This window comes from Danaus plexippus, assembly GCF_018135715.1.
Source record: "Danaus plexippus chromosome 16 unlocalized genomic scaffold, MEX_DaPlex mxdp_23, whole genome shotgun sequence".
In the NCBI taxonomy this organism is placed as follows: domain Eukaryota; kingdom Metazoa; phylum Arthropoda; class Insecta; order Lepidoptera; family Nymphalidae; genus Danaus; species Danaus plexippus.
Genome location: NW_026869851.1, coordinates 428,349 through 448,740, shown reverse-complemented (window position 1 = coordinate 448,740; position 20,392 = coordinate 428,349). Strand labels below are relative to the sequence as shown.

Sequence of the window (20,392 nt, the reverse complement as noted above, 5' to 3'; positions counted from 1 at the left end):
TGGTGGTCTCGAGCGGATCCTGCCAAATATTGGCGGTCCTGATGGTACATGTCAACGACTACACGTAAACGTCGTGCGCTCGATGGCGCTCTACGGTGCACCGATATGGGTGGACTCTCTGGGATCTCGCAGCTTGGCTATACCGCGACGTCCGCAACGAATCCTAGCGCTTAGAGGAGCTCGGGCGTATCGAACGCTATCTTATCATGGTGCCTGCGTCCTTGCTGGTGTACCGCCGTGGGACCTGAAGGTCGAGGCTCTTGCGGCGGTATGTAGGAGACGTTCTTTAGCGCGATAAAATTATGTCTGTGATCCGTCGCTGCAGACCATTGCTCAGTGGAGGCAAGCGGCGCATGCGGAGGTCCTGGATGAATGGCAGATGCGGTTGATGAAACCACGCGTGAGCCGGGAACTAATCTCAGCTATACGCCTGGTGCTGAAAGAGTGGGTTGACCGTAAATTTGGCTCTCTCACCTACCGTTTGACACAATTGCTGACAGGGCACGGTTGCTGCCGTCGGTATTTGTGTCAAGTGGTACAAAAAGAGCCTACGACCACTTGCCATCACTGCAGAGTCGAAGAACACACAGCACAACATATACAACAGGTATGTCCTGCCTGAAATGAGTTTCGAGCGGGTCTTGTACAAATCGTTAGGCCCGATCTCTCTTTACCAGCTCTCGTTGCTTCGATGGTCGGCAATGAAGAGAGTTGGCAAGCCGTATTGGTATTCGCCTAAAGGATAATGCTTGTAAAGGAGGCGGCAGAGAGGGAGAGGGAGCAAAACCGTAATGCTTTCCCTATCCGTCGTAGTCGAGTGGGTCGACGACGTAGAGCCTACATGGTAGCGTCAGTAGCCTCTTAGAGTCTTAGGTCTAGACTGATGCGTGGCGGACGGGGGTTTCTGCCACCAAAGTTTAATTTAAGGTCCTCGGCTGTTGTGCGCCTCTATTGGGTTCCGTAGGTGAAAATATGTAAAGTAAAATATCTCTTCTACAGCAGTGGGTCTAAGTACGGACAGCCGCTGACGAGGCTACGGTGCGTTTTTCGATCTCGCAGCCTCGTTCGTTTCGCGGAGCCCAGGGACTCACCGGGGTTTAGTGGGTCGGGCTGCCTCCTTCTGAGGTGGTTTTCACCATCCCCACATAATCAACACCCTGCCCCCGTGGGGCCTGATATGTGTTGAGCACATTCCCCGGCATACGAAAAAAAAGGTTACGCACCCCGCACATAACGTTAGGAGTTTTTGTGGGGGGAAATCCCACATACCCTGGCTTTGTTCCCCAAAGTCTGATGTCTTTGAGAGATCTTCCTCGTTAAAAAAAAGCTTAAAATTGGGAATTAAAAATAACTTAAAATTTATTGAAAAATAATATTTCATTTTAACTTATCAATACATTACAATTCACAATCGATTGCATTTAAAAAAGGCAAAATTTTATCTGTCTTAATGAAGATCAAGTTATAAATCTTTCAATTTTAGGTCAACCCTGTATGATTTCAATTTCATTAATATTTTGTTGGTGAAGAGCGTAGCTGTGGTCAAATTACTACAGCTGGAACATGGGCTGGCTCGACCGGGGAAGTACTACCCTCTCACAGAAGCGAGATGAGTAAGAGAGCAGGTTGCCAAAAAGCAAAGCTCTTTCACTTAAAGGGAAAGCCCTTTTCCCACCCTTTTCTGTCCTTTCCTGTTGCCTTTCTCTTTTCTCCCTCAAAAATAGGAACAAACTCTTAAAATTCTTTCTTTAAAATACATTTTTGACAATTAGACTTCCATTCAGTTTAAAATGAAAATGAAAAATAAGTAACAAATAATATTTTTAACCTACTTCAAAAATGGAAGAGGTTATCAATTCGTCTATATCTTTTTATGTTCGTTGCCTCATAATTTTCGACTATGCCAAGCGATTTAAATGTTTTTTGTTTCATTTCAAAACTGATGCTTTCTATGTTCCCATTTTAGTTTAATCTAGTTCTAACAATGGCAACTATTGGAAAACCAATAAGTCTAATATTAGCATTAAGGATGCGTGTGAAAAACGAACGAGTAACTTGAACGCGAAAGGATTTTGATTTATTTATATATAAGGGTAGACTTCACAAATGGTTCAATGATGTATATAACAAGGCCTGATCATGGCATCCTGAGAAAATGGACGAAAATTCTTAACATGTGTAGGCATACAAAATACACATTAAGTAATGGTTACGTAAGGTGTATTATGTTTGAATTTAAGTGGAAAAAGACAAATTTTGTAATCTTTTTATTTACCCACTTCAAAATAGGATTGGATTTCCAATTCGTCGGAATCTTTTTATGTATGTTGCGCGATAACTCGAATATTCCTGGACCGATTTCAGAAATTAATTTTTTTTTTCTATAAGGTTGCATACTTCAGGTGGTCTTATGATCTTCCAGCCAGGTTTTTATATTGGGATCCTTTAAAAATTGAATGAAATCAAAAAAAAAATTGGGAAATTATTTTTTTTATATAAATGCTCATTTGCAAAAGTCTTTCTTCACGGTTATTGGATGACTCTTGGAAACATCGTACTGTATTTCTTTCTTTAGATGCTCATTTTTACCAATTTCAGACTCCTGAGCTCGACTTTTCTCATACAAGATGCACGTAACGAAGGTCTCTCCGTCTTGAAAGGTCTATCCTATCTAATTTAATAATTACATTTAAAACATAGAAATCCAGGAAGTAAAAAGAAAGAATAATTTTATATTATAAAATACTACTTCCTAACCTATCTTATCTAATTATAAATTTCGCACAAAAATCGACTAAACAACTAATGTAGATAAACGAACACTAGTTTTAATTTACTTTCCAATAATCTAATTTATTACTTAACCAAATATAATTAATGTATTACTATCTAAATATCTCTTGAAGTGGTTTTTACTGTTTTGGTTGATTATAGAATCAAAAATAAATTTATTTCTTTAACGTTTTCTATATTATAATATATTTTTGTAATTTCAGATAATCTAACATCATGAATACCGTAATATTCCTAATCGCCATTGCATAATACGAGTATGTGACTGCAAAGCTGAGCTCCATTACTATCACTCGGTTAAACTGGCTGAGCCCAAGTCTACTAAAGATCCTTAGGAATTTGAGATATTCGTTGACTGTTTACTGGACCTTGCTCGCATTTGTATTACAATTATAGATGTAAAAAAAATTGCCAAGTTGACGCCATTTATTATGAATACTGTATTTTCTTGTATTCCTTGAGACTGACATGATGTAAACTACTATTTCTAAAAGGAAGATTATAATTTATACTTGCAACCGAATTACCTATTAAGTTTGGCAATGATACCTTTATATTCAATTTGAGTAATGTTTTCATACTCAACACAAGTGCACTAAGTCATTACCCAAAGGTCCACGAAGGAGGCATCTGAGCGGGAACGGGAGGTTGCGGCTGATGCACCCTCCCTCCGCAGACGACGGACGGGGGCGCGCCGGGGGCGATATCAACGCCTCCTCCAATAGCGCCCCTGCGCCCCGGGCTGGGGTCGGGCTGGTAACCCGGCTCCTGTGAAAGCCCGGCGTCGTCGGGGCGGTCCTAATTGCCGGGATCACCCCCTTTCTCCGAGGGAGTAAGTCCGGCCTTTGCCAGGACCGGCCGGTCGCTGGTGTGCCCTGTCGCTGACAGATCCGGGGTGCACCAACATAGCGGCCCATGGCTCTCGCAGTGGTTTTAGTGATTAGGGACCTGCCCAGGTCGAGTCTCACACATCCTCTCCGGCCGGTGAGACGGCTCGTAAAAAGAGTTTCCCTGCGTCATCAAAAAAAAAAAAAAAAAATTACCCAAAGGTGATCTGTACATTTTTCCTACTATTTTTTCTCAATATCCATTTGTAAAATATTTGTGTCAATAATTTCCATAGACCTATCCAATTGTAATATTGACGGAAACACCAAAGAACTTAAGAATTGAGTTTCGGTACTAACTGTTTACTATATTCAATATCAATTATCGAATAATTTAGAAATGTAATATTATAGTTAGTTATCAGTTATTAATTTGAATCATTTAATCATAATCATTAAGCCTTGAATCATTTAAACCGGGATTTATCCTGGTAATAACACCTAAAAGGAAAGTAAAAAAATTCAATCATCATCTAATGCTACTAGACAGAAGCTTAAGGTGAATTTTAACTAGATAAGTATAACATAAATGACGAATATTAATAGGTTCGTGTATCCTAAAACGAGAAAAGCCAATCTCACAATGCATCCAGAATTAGAAATATCAGGGACATTATCCACATTTTATAATTTATAGCAATTGGATTCTTAAAATTTTATGCAGTAATCGGTAAACATATTAAACAATCAAATTCAACTAATATCATGTCAACTTTTACAAATTCCTATTTTTCTTAATACCCATATGTATAGACTTAATTGTAACTTTTTAGTCATTGAATTTATAAGTTTATAAATTGTTAATATAATTTGACTGGATTAATTTTAATTTAAAAATTCTAATATGAATTATTTCTATCCTCTAGCTGATACACACATCCATCTGTTCTCCGGTCTATATGACCTGCCCACTGCCACCTCAAAGAGCTAATCAGTTTAGCTATGTCGGTGACTCTCGTTCATCTACGTATCTCATCATTTCTGATTCGATCCCGTAGTCAAACTCCGAGCATAAATCTCTCCATAGCTCTTTGAGCGACTCTGAGTCTGTTCATAAGCCCTTTGGTGAAGCACCACGTTTCGGATCCGTACGTCATCACTGGCAACACACATTGATCAAATACCTTCATTTTAAGGCACTGAAGTATTTTGAACGAAAAGACGTTACGAAGCTTCCCGAACGCAGCCCATCCGAGCTGGATTCGGCGATTGACCTCTTTCTCGAAATTGAACCTTCCTAACTGGACTGTCTGTCCCAGGTATACATACGCGTCAACAACTTCAAGTACTGACTTCTCAACCATAACAGCGGTAGGTGCAACATGGACATTAGACATGAGTTTCGTCTTGGCCATGTTATTTTTAAGACCTACCCGTTGGGAGACTCGATTGAGGCCTTCGAGCATCGCACTGAGTTCCTCCATCGACTTTGCCATGACTACGATATCGTCGGCAAAACGAAGGTGAGTAATGTATTCGCCGTTAATATTGATGCCCAGTCCTTCCCATTCCAGAAGCTTGAAGGCGTCTTCCAAAGCGACCGTAAACAGTTTCGGAGATATGGCTTCTCTCTGTCTTACGCCTCTTTTTAAGGGAATTGCCCTCGAACTCTGTTTCTGGAGTCGGACCGACATAGTTGCGTTTCTATACAAATACTTCAGGACATCGATATACCGATAGTCAATATGGCATCGCTGGAGAGACTCCAGTACCGTTCATGTTTCGACCGAATCAAAGACTTTTTCGTAGTCTACAAACGCTAGACAGAGCGGCAAGTTATACTCCTCGGTCTTCTGTGAAACCTGGCGTAGCGTATGTATGTGGTCTACGATACTATAGCCTTTTCGGAACCCGGCTTGTTTGGGAGGCTGAAAGTCATCAAAACCGCGTTTGAGACGATTTACAATGTCTCTAGAAAACAGCTTGTAAACGTGGCTCAAGAGCGAGATGGGTCTGTAGTTCTTCAATAGGGTGCTATCACCTTTTTTGAAGAAAAACACCACTACGCTCTTGTTTCATGTCTCAGGCGTGGTAGCTTCAAACAAGACAGAATTATAGAGCTTCTGAAGGACTTTAAGTACCGGTGATCCACCCGCTTTCAGAAGTTCAGAAGTAATTCCGTCCTCCCCTGGTGCCTTGTTGTTCTTTAGCTGTTTTAAGGCCATCTCAATCTCAAACAGGCTGATGTCCGGGATATCCTCGGTAGTATCGGGTCAGTTTGGCTCTCGGGTCTGTAGCCGTACTAGAAACAGGCTTTGCGACCGAATCGTAGAGTCGTCCATAGAAGTTCTCAACTTCCCTTAAGACTTCCGCTTTTGTAGCCACTACGCTGCCATCATCCCGCTTCCACTTTGTCACCTGGCTTTGCCCAATAGACATATCTCTTGCGAACACTTTGGAACCTTTGTTTCGCGTATTGAAGTTATGAATGTCGTGTCGCAAGGATTTCCAGATACGTCTATTAAGCTGGCCATGTGACTCAGTAGCATCAGGAGACTGCAATCTATACAAGCTTCGTTCATTAAGGGTGCAGTCGGAGAGCCTCTGAGGTCTAGTGTTACGGGGAGTCTTGAAGAACTGAGACCCAACCGTATGGACGGTTTCTACGAACCTGATGTTGATCTCGTCCACCGATGCGTGATCTTCCAGGCAATCAAAGCGTTTGAAAGCTCGAGTTGAAAGCTCTGAGGGTTTTCGATCTGACTGCGAGTAGGTTGGAGCGTAGACTTCATTAAACGGGACCGTTCCAGTTTAACGTTTATATTAAACGTGCCTCTCACAATTCCGTGATCACTACCGGTTTTCATCTTGTGAATGACTGAGACATCATTGAATATTCCTCTCTAATCGGTCATAATGTAGTCTATGTCATTTCTCGTGGAACCATGGGGGCTCATCCAAGTCCACTTTCGTTGAGATGGTTTCTGAAAAAAAGAATTCATCACAAAGAGTGCTTCTTTCTCCAGAAAATCCGCCAGTCTCTATCCTCTAAGGTTCCGTTGCCCATGCCCGAATTCCACCATCTTCTACTCGTAAGCACTTCTCTTGCCTAGCTTTGCATTAAAGTCTCCCATAACAACATTGAAGTGTGTTTGTATGTATGGTCCTACTAATGTCCTCATACATAGACTCCATAGACTCTACTTCCTCATCTGGGTGTAACGAAGTCGGCGCATACACCTGAACGACCTTCAATGAGTGCCTCCTAGATACTCTGAATGTTAGGTATGCGTTCCTGCTCGAGACACTGTCGATGGATATGATGTTGTTAACGAGAGACTGGTGGACGAGAAATCCGACGCCACCTTGGGATTGTTAGTCACCCTCCGGTAGAAGAGCAGATTACCAGATTTCAGGGTTATCGTATCCTGGCCCTCTCTACGAACTTCAGACCACGCCAAAATATCCCACCGTAATTTACACAATTCTTCCTCCAGCTCAACAATCTTCTCTTCATTCCTCAAAGTGAGTATGCTGTGCGTTGCCAGGGTCAGTGGTCGTGTGAATTGGTAGCCGGGCATCTGCTGGGGATTCTTCGCACCCCTAGCCCCACCGTTACCGAGACCGCTACCGTAGTCCGGGCTAGTGGGCCTGCCGGAGACTCGGGGCCGTTCGTTGCAATTGGTCATCATGAAGGAGGAGTTGAAAATACTCGCCACGCTTAGCAGACGGGTTGGCAAGCGCAGTATAGGTGATCTGTTCCGGAAAGATGCTACTGCCCATCTTCCTAGTAAATATATCCCTTAGTCGCTTTCTACGACACCCGCGGGAAGAGAGGGAACATACATCTGACTTGAAAATAATTTGAATTAAAATATTACTGTCAAGAACATGTGCACAATTTTAAGAACCAAAATTTTGTTGTGACACTGAACATGTCACTGAATAACCCGGTATGTTATTATTTAAATGTATGTTTTATCCTATGAACAGGACTCAGTAAAACAAATAAATTGCGATACTGAAAGTTTATTGTCACAACATAGTTTCAAATTGTTGGTTTGCCATTTGCCATTTGCCAGTGGACATTAAAATATAATTTATAATAGGAACAAAAACAGTTTTGAAAAATCCATAATAAATTTACTTTTACTTCAGATTTGCAAATCCCCTCAGTACCGATTCTAAAATGTCGACATAAACATTGTCGGCATCGAACTTCTGTCTAAAGTTTTCGTAGTCCACTGGGTTGGTAGTTCTCAGTATCCTCAGGAAATGCCAGTAAGCACGTTTTTGGTACGGGTTGCATTTCTTGCAAATATTTTCAGTGGCTTCTTGAACTATACCTGAAATACATTTCACCTTTCACCAGTTATACCAATGAGAATGTATTTTATTATAAAATTGGCATTTAGTTTGAAATTTTCAAATGAATTGTTCAAACAATCAAATAAAAATATCGATTAAATAATAGTAATTATTATTATTATTATGTTTATTCTATTTCAACAATAAATAACCTTTTACAGTGAACGCACCTTCTTGAGAAAGTGTTTGATAATCGGATATACTCTCTGGTTGCCAATACAGTGATAGTATGTTACTAATCTGCGCAAATCATGTTCAATAATAATAGCTGTATAAATACCTCGATAGGTTTGAAAGACAGGCGTGCACGGTCCCCTGTCCAACAAGCAGTCTATTAAGCTATTAAATTCCTGAGGATCTTTTTCCATCTTATCCATATCCAATGTAACAACATCATACAACTCGGGATCAGCAACCGCAAACGCGATTACAGCTAAGAATATTATTGTCTTCATTATGATGAAAAAATCCGGAGAGTTCACTGAAAAATTTATTTAATAAATAGAAGGTAGTTATAAATAATTTTAGTATTTTTATTAGATTTTTAGATTTTTAGAAAATCCTTACCGATCTATCAAAGCCCAACAGTTTTGATTCTGTAAAAATGTTGAAAAGTAATTCGTATTTATACTCGGATCAGTAATAACAATTTATAGTAATTATTAATTTGAAATTCATAAATAGCTATATTATGTAAAAAAAAGTTGATTTAGAATCGGTAATAATCATAAAGAACATTAAACAGGAAATGTGTTAGTCAAATACATATGTATATCCCGGCGTCGGGACGTGACGACCCCATCGCCCACCGGGTAACCGGTGCAGTCAGTCAATAGGGGAGGGAGCTTGACCTCCTTGGGTCCAGGTTAACGGAAAATCCCCCAGAGGAGCAGTCGCTGGCCCTAGTGCACTGTAAGTCACGGCCAATAATCTCTTCTCGGGGGGTGGACTAGAGGAGTATTATTGTTCGGAGCTCTGCAGGATGGGTCGCTCCTGCCCTATCGAAGTCGTCGATTAGGCGAGGACGCGACCACACCCGCTTAGGTGTAGGCGCATCTTAGCTGGCTTTGTTTTGTCTCCTTATTCATTAAAGAGCAAATCTTTCGGCAGGTCCGCTGATTCGGGTTGGCCGGACAGCGGACGGAGGCATGTTTAATGCCGCTGTCGAGGGGCTTGGCTTAACTGCCCGGCCTCAGAGGAAGGACACCTCTAAGATAAAAAACCACCCAATCCTAAGTTTCGGGAGCGCGGCGAGGGGATGAATGGTCGTTGGGCATACGGTCGTTAGCGCTCCCACCTGCTGGTACCTGCCGCCCCCAGCAGTATGTAGGCTTACCCGGGTATTTAAGCCTCTGCCCGGGGTGACCTGTTTTGCTTTATACTCGTGGGACCAAAATGGAGAACTTATTAAATAAAACAAACACAAAAAATGACGTTGTGGGTGGAAAAGTACCTCTGGTACTAATTGAGCAAATGGGCGTGCTGCCGGATTCCGATAGCGCGTCAAGCCGTATGAGTGTGGCGAGCGTAAATTCAAAACGCTTACGCAAACGCCCGAGGGAGGGTGCAGATTCAGGGACAGACTCGGTCTTAAGTGACACAGTAATGCCAGCCCCTAAGGTCGGTACCAAAAAAAGAGGGAGAGGTAGGCCCGCTACTACGGGCAAATATGTTGGTATCGGTCAAACCAGGCGTGAGGCTGCAGCTGCAATGAAAGCCGCAGCAGTCGCCGAAAAGTTAGAGGAGGATGAGCGACAGATTGCGGCTCTGACGAAAAAGGTGATGGAAGGGAGAGTCACTCGCCTGTTGGAATCGTCGTCTGCCGTCTCTGACATAGGAGTTGAGGCAGAAGAGCTACCTGCGTCCGATCTTAATCAAAGAATGGCCGACGCGGTTGCAGCAATAAAAAGGGTGAGCAAGGTCTCCAAGGGCCTTAGCGGCTGCAGCCAGAAAGCACTTAAAGAGGCCACGGCCTCCATTCTGGAAAGTGCTCAGGTGCTTTTAACTCGCACTACAACGGAGGAGACGGTGCTGCTGCGGGCCCAGAATGAAAAGCTCACAGCGCAAATGGCGGAGCTCCGAAAGGAGCACGAAGAGCTCAAGGCAGAGATGGCCAACTTCCGTCGCGAGCAGCTGAGGCGGGAGGTGGGTCTTCCACACGCAACACCGCTACCGCAGTTGCCGTCACAGCCGTCGAAGCAACAGACGTCACAGGAGATGGAATTGATTCGCCTGATCCGTCAGGAGATGGCGAGTTTCAACGCGCGCTTCTCGGTGCTTGAGGGGAGGATTTTACGTCCCCCCATAGCTGCAGACCAACGTAGCACGTCGGCGACGATATATGCGGCCAAAGCCGCAGTGCCCCGTGCTGACCAAGTGACTGCTGCCACACAAAAGATGACTGCTCCAACTGCCGCCTCGCAAAAGGAAACTGCGGGGCCTAAATCGAATAGGCAGTTAAAAAAAGAGGCCAAACTGGCCAAAAAGGCAGGTGATACGGCTCCGCGTGTACAAACTGTTAGGTCAGGAACGCGCGAACCCTCCACTAGAGCTGAGGCGGAGTGGACAGTTGCGGGCGCCGCCAAAAAACGTAAAACGGCTCGCCAGAGGGCCAAAAAGCAGGCCAGAAGGAAAAAGCGGCGGACAAGTGCCAGACCGCGAGGCTCAGTATACCCCGCTCTACAGCAGTGGTTCTCACTCTGAAGCCAGGGGCGGAGGAGAGGGGCCTCACATATGCCGGGATCCTGGCAAAAGCGAAAGCTGAGATTTCGCTTAGCGATCTCGGTATAACGGGTCTCCGGTACAAAACAACTGCTACCGGCGGTCGCCTACTGGAGATATCGGGATCTTCTAGTGGTCCCAAAGCAGATGCCCTCGCTGATAGACTTAGGGTGTCTCTAGGCTCGGATGATGTAAGAGTGTCCAGGCCAACCAAGTGCGCAGATCTGCGCATTTCAGGCCTGGATGATTCTGTCACGCAAGAAGAGGTCACCGCTGCCGTCTCCAAGCTGGGAGGATGCCCGCCGGATCAAATAAAAACGGGCATGATACGCCGGGGTGTATCCGGTCTCGGGACAATTCTTGTCAGCTGTCCCGTAGCGGCGGCCAAAAAGATAAAAGAAAAACGGCTTCTAGTTGGATGGGTCTCGGCGCAGGTCGTGCTCCTAGCTCCAAAGCCATACCGGTGTTATCGCTGTTTAGAAGAAGGACATGCAGGGGCACGCTGTACCGCTGGGGTAGACCGCAGCCAAATGTGCTTCCGCTGCGGTCAGCCCGGTCATAAAGCTGGCACTTGCACTGCCACGCCGCACTGTGTCATCTGTGCGGCATCTGGCAAGCCAGCCGACCACCAGACTGGGTCAAAGGCCTGTGCCCGGCCCAAGAAGAACAATACTAGGAGTCAACCGGCTCATCCACCGGCTAGTATCACGGATAGGACCAAGAAGGCAACCAGCTCCTCCCAACCGGTTCACCCGCCGGTTGCGGCAGTACATTCGCCGAGAGTCAGGGAGGAGACAACCGCCATGGACACACAATAATGGCCCTACGTCATCTCCTCCAAGCCAACATAAACCACTGTGCCAGGGCTCAGGATCTCTTGCTCCAGAGTATGGCGCAGTGGTCGATCGATGTGGCAGTTGTCGCTGAACCTTATATTGTACCATCTAGGGATGACTGGGTGTGCGATACGAACTGTTCGGTGGCGCTGATTATGAGGTCTGCCGCCAACACCTCTCCTTTCGAGGCGGTCACCCGAGGACGGGGTTATGTCGCGGCAATGTGGGAAAAAGTTATGGTTGTGGGGGTGTACTTTGCCCCCAGCCATTCTCTCGCCGACATGGAGGATATCATCCTGGAGTTGGGCACGGTAATCAATCGCAGCCGTCCTTGTCCCGTGATTGTCCTAGGGGACTTCAATGCCAAATCTACGGCTTGGGGTTCCCCAGCTACGAATGCGCGGGGTGAGTTAGTGGAAGAGTGGGCAGTGGAGCAGGGCCTGCTTCTCTTGAACCGAGGCTCCGTGCAGACGTGCGTGCGACAGCGGGGTGGGTCTATAGTGGATCTTTCATTCGCTAGCCCCGATCTTGCGCGCACTGTCCACGACTGGCGCGTCCTAGAGGAGGTAGAAACGCTGTCCGATCATCGATATATTCGATTTAGCGTCTCCACCCAGACCTCGGTTGGGCCGGTTCAAGCGGCTCCGGTGGGCATTGGAGATGGTCCGCGTTGGGCGTTGAAGCGGCTGGACAGGGAGGCTCTTCTCGAGGCTTCTATCGTGAAGGCTTGGCTGGACTATCCAGACAGGCCAACCAACATCAACGAGGAGGCGGAGTGGTTCCGGGAGAGCATGTCGCATATCTGCGACGCTGGTATGCCCCGAGTTCGGCCTTTACCATCCAGGCGTCAAGTGTACTGGTGGTCGCAGTCGATTGCACAGTTGCGCATCGCTTGTACGCAGGTAAGACGTCGGTACGCGAGGTTCCGAAGAAGAAGACGCCGTGGTCCCTTTACAGCGACGGCAGAACAGGAAGAGGCGGAACTATACAACCGCTATAGAGAGGCGAAGAAAGCCCTTCAGCTAGCCATTGTCCAGGCAAAGACCCAGGCCAACAAAGTGCTGTTGGAGACTCTGGATCGAGAGCCGTGGGGACGCCCCTACCTCATGGTACGGGGCAAGTTGCGTCGATGGGCTCCCCCATTGTCCCGAAGTCTCCAACCACAGCTTCTGGAGGAGGTGATTTCTGCGTTGTTTCCGTCGAGACCAGAACACACACCACCGGTTATGGTTTCACCTCACAATCAGCCCGACGCGGAAGATGGTATTGAGCATGACGTGCCCGAAGTGACCCGGGTAGAGTTGAGAGTGGCGGTGTCCCGCATCAGGAACACCGCCCCAGGACCCGACGGCATTCCAGGCCGTGCTTGGGTCCTAGTCATGAAGGCTCTCGGGCCCCGTCTAGCGAGGCTCTTAACCGCATGTTTGGAGCGGGGCCAGTTGCCCAGCCGGTGGAAGACAGGAAAGCTGGTCCTACTTAAAAGGAGGGGCGCCCCGCAGACTCACCATCTGCGTATAGGCCAATCGTGTTGCTGGATGAAGTGTGTAAGATCTTTGAGCGAATCATCGCCAGTCGCCTCGTCCAGCACATGACAAGGGTGGGACCGGATTTGGCGGACAACCAATATGGTTTTCGCCAGGGGCGCTCCACAGTGGATGCGATCATGCGCGTGAAGACCCTCACGGAGGAGGCAGTCGCTCGAGGTGAGGTGGTCATGGCGGTGTCGCTCGACATCGCCAATGCTTTTAACACTTTGCCCTGGAACACCATACGAGAGGCACTGCGGTACCATGCGGTGCCGCGTTACCTACAACGCATTGTCGAGGCATATTTGTCAGAACGATCTGTGGTGTACCCGGGTCGAGAAGAATGGGGTCGTGCGGCGTTCCGCAGGGTTCGGTGTTGGGGCCGCTACTGTGGAATGTAGGGTACGACTGGGCTCTACGCGGTGCGCTTCTTCACGGTGTCGGCGTCATTTGTTATGCCGACGATACGCTAGTTACAGCGCGTGGAAAGTCGTACCGTCAAGCGGCCATACGTGCAACTGCTGGTGTCGCGCATGTCGTGGGAAGAATACGGCGGCTGGGCTTAGAGGTGGCATTGCACAAGTCTGAGGCCATCTGTTTCCATGGGCCAAGGATGAAGCCGCCTTCGAGGTCAAGCATCACAGTAGGCGGAGTCTCCATCGCTGTCGAGTCGACAATGAAGTACCTTGGACTAATCCTCGATAGTCGGTGGAACTTCGGGCCGCACTTTACACGGCTTGTCCCTAGGTTGTTGGTCACCGCTTCTGCACTCTCGCGCTTGCTGCCCAACCTGGGGGGGCCCGAATGCTCATGCCGGAGACTCTACATGGGGGTCTTACGGTCGATGGCTCTATACGCTGCGCCCGTGTGGGCAGAGGCCCTGACGGCCCGCAACGTCGCTGCGCTGCGAAGGCCGCAGCGCGTGATGGCTATTAGGGTCATAAGAGGGTACCGTACAACCTCCTTTGAGGCAGCGAGCCTCCTAGCCGGATCCCCCCCCTGGGACCTCGAACCAAAGCTCCTCACGTCGCTCTATTGGTGGCGCGTAGAGGCGGTCGAGCGAGGCGAACGCCTGATGCCTCGACAAATTGAAGCACGGAGGGCGGAGCTCCGCCAGGTCCTAGTGGCAGAGTGGCAGACGCGCTTAGCGCAACCCACGGCCGGTCACGCCGCTGTAGCGGCGGTAAGGCCTGTTCTCGAGAGGTGGCTCAATAGGAGCCACGGCGCCCTCAGCTTCCGGCTGACGCAGGTACTCACCGGACACGGGTGTTTCGGGAAGTACCTTTGTCGTATAGGCCGGGAGCAGACGTCCCAGTGTCACCATTGTGGTGACGGCCGCAATGATACGGCGCTGCATACGTTGGCGGAGTGCCCAGCTTGGGCCGAGCAGCGCCGTGACTTGGTCGCGGCTATAGGTGATGCGGGAAATCTCTCGCTTCCGACTGTAGTGTCTGCTATGGTAGGGAGCGAGTCAGGGTGGTCTGCCGTCGCCACCTTTTGCGAGGCTGTGATGCTCGCAAAGGAGGCGGCGGAAAGAGAGAGAGAGGCTGCCTTCTCTCTCCCCTCCCGCAGCAGACGCATTGGGCGCCGAAGGGTGGCCGAATTCCGGCCACCGTAGAGCGCGGCCTGTGGACGACAGATTCGGGGCATCGTGTCGTCCGAACAGTTGCAGGCTTCGAGGCGGCGGCGTGTGTCCCGCGCGCGCCTCATAGTTGAGTCCTGTGGCCGGGTGACGGCCGCAGAGCGGCTGACGGGGCCCACCTGACCATCTGGTGGGTCAATACTTGTCGGGGGGGTGGCGACGAATGCTTTGGCGATACCCGCCCCTTTGACATACGGGTACATGAGGAACACGGGTTGGTTTTTAGTCAGTAAGAGTCTGACAGTCCCCTTCGCCCTTCCCCGAGTGCGACGGGGCTCCATGAGGATTTTCCAACCCGAAACCAAAAAAAAAAAAAAAAAAGAAAGGAATAGTGGTTGGCTTAAATTAATATGGTGTTAATTAATTGATAAATGAGCTAAAAACAATAAAAGACTCTGTTAATTCCATTATAGTAATTTCAATTTCATGCACCATTTAATATGGTAAGTTCAGTATTTGTGTTTAATATAGTTTTTGTAATCTAATATTTTCGCGTGTACTCATTTAAATGAAAGTAGGGTTTTCGGATACTAAGCCTTTCCATTATTGTATAACTACTGTTAGAAATAAATTAGGCAGTACTTTTACTTAGATGTTTATTGCTTTAGCTCGTAACGGAATCCCCTGTCTAGCACTATTTATAATATTAAGGTGAGGGTAAGTTACAATATCAAACAGAGGGCGCTAGTTTCCCTCATAAGAGTTTCCATTAAATAATAAAACTCTGAAAAAAAAAAAAAAAAAAAAAAACATATGTATATACCAAACCGATAAATAATTCAAATATACCTTTTATATATATGAAAAAAAATAACTTAAATTTTTTTGAAAAATAATATTTCATTTTAACTTATCAATGCATTGCAATTCAGAAACGATTGCATTTAAAAAGACAATATTTTATCTGTCTTAATAAAGATCAAGTTATAAATCTTTCAATTTTAGGTCAACCCTGTATGATTTCAATTTCATTAATATTTTGTTGGTGAAGAGCGTAGATGTGGTCAAATTACTACAACTCGAACATGGGCTGGCTCGACCGGGGAAGTACCATTCTCTCATAGAAGCGAGATGAGTGAGAGAGCTGGTTGCCAAAGGGCAAAGCTCTTTCACTGAAAAAGGGAAAGCCCTTTTCCCACCCTTTTCTGTCCTTTCCTGTTGCCGTCCTCTTTTCTACCCCAAAAATAAGAACAAACTTAAAATTCTTTCTTAAAAATCCATTTTTGACTAGTAGACTTCCATTCAGTGTAAAATGAAAATCAAAAATAAGTAACAAGTAATATTTTTAACCTACTTAAAAAATGGAAGAGGTTATCAATTCGTCTGTATCTTTTTATGTTCGTTACCTCATAATTTTCGACTATGTCAAGCGATTTCAATGTTTTTTGTTTCATTTTAAAACTGGTGCTTTCTATGTTCCCATTTCAGTTTAATCTAGTTCTAACAATGGCAACTATGAGAAAACCAATAAGTCTAATATTAGCATTAAGTATGCGTGTGACAAACGAACGAGTAACTTGAACGCGAGAGGATTTTGATTTATTTATATATAAGGGTAGACTTCACAAATGGTTCAATGATGTATATAACAAGGCCTGATAATGTCATCTTGCGAAAATGGAGGAAAATTCTTAACATGTGTAGGCATACAAAATACACATTAAGTTACGTAAGGTGTATTATGTTTGAATTTAAGTGTTAGAAGACAGATTTTGTAATCTTTTTATTTACCCACTTCCAAATAGGATTAGGTTTCTTTATTTATGTGTATTCCGCGATTATTTGAATACTCCTGGACCGATTTAAGAAATTCATTTTTTATCTATAAGGTTGCATACTTCAGGTGGTCTCATAGTCATCCAATCAGGTTTTTATATTGGGATCTTTTAAAAATTAAAATAAATCGAAACGAAATTTGGAAATCAATTCTTTGTATATAAATGCTCATTTGAAAAAGTCTAATAATAAATTCTAAATATCTGCACCAAAATCGACTAAACACATTATGTTGATAAACGAACACTACTTTTTATTTACTTTCCAATAATCAAATTTAATACTTAACTAAATAAAAACGATCTTTTATTATCTTAACATCTTTTGACGTAGTTTTTACTGTTGTGGTTGATTATAGAATCAAAAATAAACTTATATCATTTAACGTTTTCTCTATGATAATATAGACCCCTAGCAGGTTCGTTTCAAATTTGGTTAGGTAGAGAGAGGAGCTTGGACAGAGGAGGTGAGTTTTTCACGCGCGTTAGATAGGGGCCCCTTAAACCTACACCTGGGTCGCAAGTCCCAGGCACTGTTGAAGCTCCTCTCTCTGCAACGCGATGGACCCGGCACCCGTACGCTGAATCCATGGAATGCTGAGAGGTTTCATCTCTTCTAATTTCAGATAATCTAACATCATGAATACCTTAATATTCCTAATCACGATTGTATAATATGTGACTGCAAAGCTGAACTCGATTAGTATCACTCGGATAAACTGGGTGAGCCCAAATCTAGTAAAGATCCTTAGGAATTCGAGATACTCGTTGACTGTTCACTGGGTAAGGGACCTTGCTCGCATTTGTATAGCAATTATAGACGTAAAAAAAATGCCAATTTGACGCCATTTATTATGAATACTGCATTTTCTTGTATTCCTTGAGACTGACATGATGTAAACTAATATTTCTAAAAGGAAGAGTATAATTTATAATTGCAACCGAACCACCAATTAAGTTGGCAATGATACCTTTATATTCAATTTGAGTAATGTTTTCATACTCAACACAAGTGCACTAAGACATTACCCAAAGGTGTCCTGTACATTTTTGCTATTATTTTTTCTCAGTATTCATTTCTACAATATTTGTGTCAATCATTGTTATAGACCTTAGTTTAAAGATTTTATTACCTGTCGAATTGTAATATTGACGGAAACACCAAAGAACTTAAGAATTGGTTTCGTTACTAACTGTTTACAATATTCAATATCAATTATCGAATAATGTAGAAATGTAATATTATAGTTAGTTATCATTTATTAATTTACCTTGAATCATTTGTACCGTACTGGGATTTATCCTAGTAATAAAACCCAACGGGAAAGTCAAAAAAAAACAATTATCATCTAATGCTACTAGACAGAAGCTTAAGGTGAATTTTAACTAGATAAGTATAACATAAATGACGAATATTAATAGGTTCGTGTATCCTAAAACGAGAAAAGCCAATCTCACAATGCATCCAGAATTAGAAATATCAGGGACATTATCCACATTTTATAATTTATAGCAATTGGATTCTTCAAATTTTATGCAGTAATCGGTAAACATATTAAACAATCAAATTCAACTAATATCATGTCAACTTTTACAAATTCCTATTTTTCTTAATATCCATATGTATAGAATTAATTGTAACTTCTTAGCCATTGAATTTATAAGTTTATAAATTGTTAATATAATTTGACTGGAAAAATTTAATTAGAAAATTAGACTATGAATTATTTTTATCCTCTAGCTGATACACACATACATATGTATGTGTATCTTAGGCTACGGATACCTTCGAAAACAAGTTATTGTGCTATTCAATATATAATAACTAGCTTCTAGGACAATGAGAGCATTGGAAAGCCTCACCTCACCATAATCGGCAGGTTGACTTCATCCCATAACAGCTGAGGTTGAATGAAACCTCGAAACATGTTACAGAAGGATCGAACGTAATGCATAACATTAATGAGTTCTTTCCTTGTCTCTTTAATAAGAGGCGCCACAAGAGAAACGTTAGTAGTTTATGGAACATACATCGGAGTTGAAAATAATTTGAATTAAAATATTACTGTTGAGAACATGTGCAAACTTTTAAGAACCAAAATTTTGTTGTGACACTGAACATGTCACTGAATAACCCGGTATCTTATTATTTAAATGTATGTTAATCCTATATACACAAATATTATATAACAGGACTCAGTAAATCAAATAAATTGTGATACTGAAAGTTTATTGTCACAACATAGTTTCAAATTGTTGGTTTGCCGTTTGCCATTTGCCAGTGGACATTAAAATATAATTTATAATAGGAACAAAAACAGTTTTGAAAAATCCATAATAATTTTAGTTTTACTTCAGATTTGCAAATCCCCTCAATACCGATTCTAAAATGTCGACATAAACATTGTCGGCATCGAATTTCTGTCTAAAGTTTTCGTAGTCCACTGGGTTGGTAGTTCTGAGTACCCTCAGAAAATGCCAGTAAGCACGTTTTTGGTACGGGTTGCATTTCTTGCAAATATTTTCAGTGGCTTCTTGAACTATACCTGAAATACATTTCACATTTCAACAGTTATACCAATGAGAATGTATTTTATGTTAAAATTGGCATTTAGTTTGAAATTTTCAAATGAATTGTTCAAACAATCAAATAAAAATAATAATAATTATTATTATTATTATGTTTCTATTTCAACAATAAATAACTTTTTACAGTGAAAGCACCTTCTTGGGAAAGTGTTTGATAATCGGATATGCTCTCGGGTTGCCAATACAGTGATAGTATGTTACGAATCTGCGCAAATCATGTTCAATAATTATAGCTGTATAAATACCTCGATAGGTTTTATAGACAGGCGTGCACGGTCCCCTGTCCAATAAGCAGTCTATTAAGCTCTTAAATTCCTGAGGGTCTTTTTCCATCTTATCCATATCCAATTTAACAACATCATACAACTCGGGATCAGCAACCGCAAACGCGATTACAGCTAAGAATATTATTGTCTTCATTATGATGAAAAATCCGAAGAGTCACCTGAAAATGTATTTTATAAATAGAAGATAGTTATAAATAATTTTAGTATTTTTATTAGATTTTTAGATTTTTAGAAAATCCTTACCGATCTATCAAAGCCCAACTGTTTGGATTCTGTAAAAATGTTGTAAAGTAATTCGTATTTATACTCGGATCAGTAACAACAATTTATAGTAATTATTAATTTGAAATTCATAAATAGTTTATTTATGTAAAAAAAGTTGATTTAGAATCGATAATAATCATAAAGAACATTAAACAGGAAATGTGTTAGTCAAATACATATTTATATACCAAACAGATCAATAATTCAAATATACCTTTTATATATATATGAAGATTGAAGGTATTGTTTCTATGAATGATTATTTATATTTTATATTTCAAAACAAAATTTAAGGATTTGATCTCATTGAACGTATAGCAAATCTGAAACACTTAACTAAGTAACAAAACGCGAAAAATTCGTTACATCGTCTTGGAAAACATGATTTAACAAAACAAAGCTTAGACCTGCCTCAAGGAAACCGGCTTTTAAATGACTCTCAGAGAGATATCGACGTCATACTTAAAACACAAGGATTAGAATTGGGGGCTGTCCGAGCGCGACATATTGGAAACTGGAACCTGGAGTTCCAGTGTGGACCGGAGCTTCTCGAAGCCGAACGTGGTGTCGCCACAGAGAGCGCAGTGAGTCAAGGCGTTGAGGGTTGTACGTTGATACCGCACTGTCTCCCACGAGGCGGTTTGCATGCTAGCTGGAAATTCTCCCTGGGAGCTGGTAGCCCAGGTTCCGGTGGAGGTGTATCGACTTGTATATTTGTGGGGAATTAAGGTGTATAATGTTTGAACAAGATAGATTTTGTAATT

General features: G+C 43.5%; 2 protein-coding genes across 2 annotated transcripts; both read right to left on the bottom strand.

Moving 5' to 3' along the window:
• Positions 1–7,687: 7,687 nt before the first annotated feature.
• On the bottom strand, positions 7,688–8,574 carry LOC133320273 (ejaculatory bulb-specific protein 3-like). The gene is made up of 3 exons (XM_061528176.1): positions 8,556–8,574; positions 8,269–8,469; positions 7,688–7,966 (listed from the first exon to the last, which is right to left on the bottom strand). Exons 2-3 carry the CDS (start codon positions 8,441–8,443, stop codon positions 7,770–7,772), a joined length of 372 nt encoding a protein of 123 aa, XP_061384160.1. The 5' UTR covers positions 8,444–8,469; positions 8,556–8,574; the 3' UTR covers positions 7,688–7,769.
• Positions 8,575–18,773: 10,199 nt separating this feature from the next.
• Positions 18,774–19,626, bottom strand: LOC133320276 (ejaculatory bulb-specific protein 3-like). The gene is made up of 3 exons (XM_061528183.1): positions 19,608–19,626; positions 19,323–19,522; positions 18,774–19,034 (listed from the first exon to the last, which is right to left on the bottom strand). Exons 2-3 carry the CDS (start codon positions 19,495–19,497, stop codon positions 18,838–18,840), a joined length of 372 nt encoding a protein of 123 aa, XP_061384167.1. The 5' UTR covers positions 19,498–19,522; positions 19,608–19,626; the 3' UTR covers positions 18,774–18,837.
• Positions 19,627–20,392: the final 766 nt, after the last annotated feature.